At 39.6% G+C, this 6,268-nt stretch overlaps 1 protein-coding gene across 1 annotated transcript in view; it reads left to right on the forward strand.

Annotated features, from left to right (window-relative positions):
* The window catches only part of CACNA1C (calcium voltage-gated channel subunit alpha1 C), a 480,830-nt gene that overhangs the window by 324,100 nt on the left and 150,462 nt on the right, over nt 1-6,268 (forward strand). Inside the window, exon 12 of the mRNA XM_083572199.1 lies at nt 4,769-4,795. Within this exon, the coding sequence (XP_083428325.1) occupies nt 4,769-4,795 (27 nt within the window). The remainder of the gene's footprint in view (nt 1-4,768; nt 4,796-6,268) is intronic.

Consider the following 6,268-nt stretch of genomic DNA (forward strand, 5'->3'; position numbering starts at 1 on the left):
GTTAGGTATAAAGGAAGCAGGTTTGGCAATGTGGTGTTGGCAGGGCGGTGGTGGGTTGGTGAGCAAAGCAAACAGGGACACCAGCCCCTAGTATTGATATTTGTGGTGGCTAGGGGAGGTCCTGAAAACTCAATATTTTCCATGAGTTTGCCCTAAATATATCACCAGAAGGGACTTCTGCCATCAAGAACATGGCCCAGAATCCTTTCTCTCATAGGTTCATTTCCAAATAAGTTTTGGTGACTCAATTCTGCTGTTGTGTTAAATCCCATGACAGCAGCAAAACTAAACAAAGAACATAATTTTTGGGGTCATTTTAGAATTACTTTTTGTTGCCTTAAAATCCATGACGTTGACAGGAAGAGTTGAGCAGTGGAGGAAATATGTCTTCATCATATCTTTGTAAGAATTGCTTGGGGGAAATTAGGCTATCTTCTGAAAAGTATGGACACTCTCTATGGAAATATTCAATGTATGAGCTCAGGATTACTTTTTGCAGTAACAAGTAGCTTCCTATATGTAAATAAATATATAATTGAATATTTGCTTCTGTGGTGCCCCCGCTGTCTGCACAGGCCTGCCCTCTAGCACATAGTATTAAAGGACATACTGCTTCTGACCCTGTAGTTTCTACAGAACCATCATGACTAAAATACATTGAAGGACTATATCTTCCATGAATTTGTCTAATCTCCCTTTAATGTAATCTACATAGTAGTAAATTCAGTAAATTAACCATCTGTTGTGTGAATAAATACCTTCAAAGGGAATCAGTAGGATTGTTGGTTTGAGGTAGAATGTAGGTCTATGAAAATGCTGAATAACAAAAAATGGTGTGAATTTCCGTCACTGTTCTTTTGAGAGATCTTAGCTGTCTCCAATAGTTTTTAAAGTCATTTCAGCTAGAAAAGCACACACACTTTCTGTCACACACATACACAAAATTGTCAGGGAGAGCAACAGATGCAAACTAGTGAAGGGTGGGTGGATGTTATTAGGTAACCTGTTGGCATGGTAGAGATGCTTAACTGCAGCGTCTAATGCACCAGAGATACAATTATCACATGCATGATGTGTGGAAGAACTGCCACATCTGTTAGCTTAATTAAATAAAATGTTATTCAAAATGCCACTCAGCCCCTTTGGTGAAAAGTAAAGAGATAACATTGAATTTACCCAGTGGGATTATGAGCAATTTTAAATTCATTTTCCCAGTGAGGGCCAGTTTAACATTTTAAGGTGTCCCTAAGCGCTGATAATTTGCAGACCCATTAATGTTCATTGTTGATCTGCCCCCTGTTGCAGTGCAAGGATACCAAGTGGAACCCTTGCTCCAGTTAAACAAACCTACTTTTTTACTTTTATTTATATGCACAGTCAGTGCAACAGTTAAAACAACTTTCCATTTCCTCCAGAGACATTAACATATCAGGTGTAATATTCAGAATACAGTCCAGTTAACTAAACCACATAAACCTCCCCCCCACCCACCAAAGTATAGTATGGTTATTTCTTGAGCTGGTAGAAGTATGGTTTTTCTTAACTGTGTTGTAAGGAATAGTCAGTGAAAACAGGGATCCCTAAAATTAAATTCAAGGATGAATCTAACATTGATTCTGCTTCTCAGTGTTTTGCTCCTAACTGCCTTTCTCCCTAGACAATTGTTCCATTTTCTTCCTTTGTTAACTTTTCTCTTTGACCTCTTTTCTTCCTACTCCCCAGTTTTCCCTCTGTAAAGGCTGTAATATGTTGCTTTTTCACAATCCTGAGATGCTTTTCTTTGGTTTTCTTACCCCCCCAAATCAGAAACATTTTGACCTTTGTGATGTCTGACAAACATTTTAAAACAAATGGGAGTTTCTACTAAAGTTACTGTTCCATCTCCACACCTTTTCTGTTTCCCATCCATATACTTACAGATCTAACAAGACACCAACACTGCCCTGTTCCCTCACCATCACCCTGTTCCCTTCCCAAAATTATTAAGTATTAAACAACAACAAATTGAGTAAATCAATTATCTTCTTTATGGTAATTATCTCTACTCCATCATTTTATTTATTCATTACATTTACATCTCATATTTCCTTCAAGAAGCATACATATACAGTGGTACCTTGGGTTACATACGCTTCAGGTTACAGATGCTTCAGGTTACAGACTCCGCTAACCCAGAAATAGTATCTCGGATTAAGAACTTTGCTTCAGGATAAGAACAGAAATCGGGCTCTAGCGGCACGGCGGCAGTGGGAGGCCCCATTAGCTAAAGTGGTGCTTCAGGTTAAGAAGAGTTTCAGGTTAGGAACGGACCTCCAGAATGAATTAAGTTCTTAACCAGAGGTACCACTGTACCTCCTCCCACTACCACCCTCATTTTATCATCACAGCACCTCAGTGGATAAATTAGGTTGGGCCAAGAGTTAGTGCTTGGCCCAAGGTCACCTCTTAAGCATCATGACTATAGTGGAAATGTATCTACTCATGTATCTACTCTGAACTTAACCCAAATATAAACTTAAGTAACTAAAATAACCTAGCAGTTCAAAAGCACGTCAAAGTGCAAATAGATAAATAGGTACCGCTACGGCGGGAAGGTAAATGGCATTTCTGTGTGCTGCTCTGGTTCGCCAGAAGCGTCTTAGGCTGGCCACATGACCCGGAAGCTGTACGCCGGCTCCCTCGGCCAGTAAAGCGAGATGAGCGCCACAACCCCAGAGTCGTCCATGGCTGGACCTAACAGTCAGGGGTCCCTTTACCTTTTTAACTAAAATAACTCTTAAGTTCAAAGTTAATTCCAAGTCTGCAAGTCAGATGAAAGCTTAGCCAAGCAGTTACTTGAATCCCTTAGTTCCAGCAAATAATGAGAAATGAATAAGCAAAGGTGAATATTAAGCAAAAATGAATAATTTTGTACTTTGGTTCTAGTCAGACATGGGACCACCATAGTGGGATGATAACACTATTAACCAGTCAGTGGTGAGATGTGCACCTCTCCCAATTTGCTTCACATTTTGTTTTGGAAACATCTAACTTCTATCCTCGTACACTCCCTTTATTCCTCAAATGGTGTGCATGTTATCTGGCTGGTAGGTTTTTTCTTGGTGCATCTTTGAGCTTCTGTGCTATTGTCAAGATTATTCGCATCATGTTCATAGCATTGTTATAGGTTCACCAGCCCTGGCACTGTCAAGCAAGAACATTTTTGTACCCATTTGCAATGCAAGTGCCATCATTGCACAAGAGTCCATCAAGGCAACAGGTCGCACTCCTGTTCTAATCCTACTGTCATCATCATCATCATCATCATCATCATTTTTTATTTGTATGCTGCCTTTCCACAGTTAAAAAACAATCCTCAAGGCGGCTTACAGCCTAACAAGATTTACATAATTACAAAAGTCATAAACAAATAAACCACATCAAAAAAATACACAACCAAATGGGAAACAATTTCCATATAAATCAAAATCTAAAACTAAGAATACAGCATTATATCACAGTTTAAAATGACATAGGTAAAAAAATACCACCAATTTAAACAAACAAAAACAAAACAAAACAGAGCCCGTTCTGCCTAGCAGCAGCAGCGGCAGCAGTCCTTTATAGAGCCCATCAGGCCTCGCCCTGGGCCAGGTGGTGAGTGGCAGGACCGGGGCCCTCAGGCGCTGAGCAGGGGAGTCCTCCTGGGTGGCAGCTATCTGCCCATGTATTACTTATAACACTACAAAAGAGAGGTGCACTCTGTTTGGAGCATCTTTTGCTGATATCTTCCTATCTCTTAAATATTTTCTTCATGTGGAAACAGATAAGAATGGTTGTCTATATGGGGACAAGAACATTTTGCAGCACGATTTGGGACAGCATTATTATTATTATTATTATTATTATTATTATCACCACCCCACCCATCTGGCTGGGTTCCCCCAGCCACTCTGGGGAACTAGGTTGCTGTTTGCCACATCTATACCAATGATATAAATTGGTGTCTTTTTCAAGCGAGTTTAAGACTGTTATTAACTGTTATAAGATATATGTTACCTTCTTAGCACTGTCTGCATGACTATTGGCCACAAGATGCCTATTTGAAAATCCTGCCCATGCTGTCGCTGATGCCAGCTGGATGCATGTAGCTGCCACTGTCTGGAAGTCTGGCAAAGAGTTTAATGCCATGTATACTAGCAGTTCCACTTATCTTGCTGGCCACAGGAAAAAACCCTGCTTTAAGAAGATTTATAAGCAGTTTTCACAGTGATCATGTGAATCAGTTTCTAGACTAGAAACTAGGGCAGGGTATAAATAAAAATTATTATTATTATTATTATTATTATTAGACTGAGCCTTAAAGGAACTAAATCTATGCAATTCAGGAAGAACCTATTAATTACTCAATGGATGGGCTCCTTGAAAAGAGGGGTGGTGGCAGTGGGACATGGTGCTTTTGGAATCTTAGCACTTAAATAAGCCATCAGTCATATCTATCTGATTCCTACCACCATCACATTTATACTCCTTCCCCCATGTTTGGCTATAATGGACAGCGGATAAGCCTTCAACAGTTCCTTCCCACTAGATTGTGGATATAATCCTCAAAACATTTAGAATGACGCAGTTTAGGTGGTTTGCTGCTATATATCATCATCCTGTAAAAAATAAATTAAAATCTGTATAGAATCTGCAACTATTTCTTATTTTGTTCTTTCTCTTTGCATGGAAATTAAGAGAACAGATCATATGCTTAAGATACAGTTAATTTTTTTTTCTCTTTCAGGCACCGGATATCTAAATCTAAGTTTAGGTAAGCACTGCAATAGCTTTTTTTAAAAAAACAAAAACAAAAAAACCCATCTTTACTGAAGCTTTGAATGAACATTCCATCTATCTTCTTGTTGCTCCTGTTGTAACTAGTAATGGCAATGATATAGTGCCAGCTAAAGATTTTGATTAGTAGGCTGCTGAGTTACTTCCTTTACCACTCTGATGAAGAGGAAATCTAATTAAGATTGGAGTGGTTAACAAGACTAGCTTCCACATTGGCGCCCCTATGACCGTTGAAGCCATGATGAAGCGAAAACCCATTAAGAAAGAAAAGGAAGTAAGTAATTAGAGGAGACTAAGAGTCAGGGCAAGAGGCATGTATGGGGCTGGTCTCCCAGAGCTTCTCCAGGCCTTTCCTTGAATATGCAGCTTTCACTGAAAAGGTAGTTCTTCAGTGATTTGCTGCTCCCTCATAAGAACTTCTGATTGTGTTGTGGGTAGGTGTCAAATGTGTTCATATATTTAGTAATGTCATAAGGCAACCTTCCCCAATCTTATTGTTGTACTACAAACCCCCATTGTCCCTAATAATTGGCCATGTTGGCTAGGAATTGGGTGGGTAGGGGCAAGATTGGAGAAGTCTGCCATAAGATGTTGTTCTTTAATAAGAATTGTAGAGGAGCACCTGTTTGTCTCATAAAGTGTTGCTGTAAGATTCACATGTGTTTATAGCATGTTATTTTACTGGTTGCTGATTTATAATGTATTTTGTGCTTATCCATAGCAAGAGATTGAGAGAGATAGGCATGGCCAAGGAAGATGCACATGCCACTTTATATGAGCTTTAAACACACAAACCGTTGCCTTTATTATCCAGGAGCCAAGTGTTGCTTGGAAACTGGTTGCTAGGCAAGCTAAATTGTGAAGAGTAGGGGCTGTATAATTAGCTTTAAATACTTGGTGTGGTTAGTAATTACTCCCAGAAATCACTGTGACACTCGTGAGGGGCTACGTGGTCCAGGAAACATAACATAGCATTGTACTAACACTCTGTCTCAGCAAAAAGTAGCCCTGGCTTTGGGTTCAAAGGACAAAATGCTAGACCTTGCTAACACAGTTTCTGAAAATAATTCTGGGCAAGGCAGTTTCTGTTGTTGGTGGGATCTTGATGGCTGTTAACCTCTGCTATGAAATTCTGAATAGTTTCAATTTGTATTAGAGAGACAGGAAAGGGTCAACTTTTCCATTGACTTCTATAGGCAAAGATTATGCCTGTAGTTATTTGGTAATTGAGAGATTAATGTTTTATGTAAAAGAGCCAGGGGAACATCTGTAGCTGCTGGTAGATGGAGATATAGCATCCTAGCCACCAACACTGACTACCCACTTTGGGGTGTTTAGAGCTCATCTTCATAAATTGGTTTCAAACTGAACAGCAGAGGTTGAACTTGGTGTTTGGGTCAGTGGCCTTGTGTGGTCCTGACTTCCGTATGAAGAGAAAGCAAAATAGGAC

Source organism: Podarcis filfolensis, assembly GCF_964270895.1.
Source record: "Podarcis filfolensis genome assembly, chromosome: 10".
Lineage (NCBI taxonomy): Eukaryota > Metazoa > Chordata > Lepidosauria > Squamata > Lacertidae > Podarcis > Podarcis filfolensis.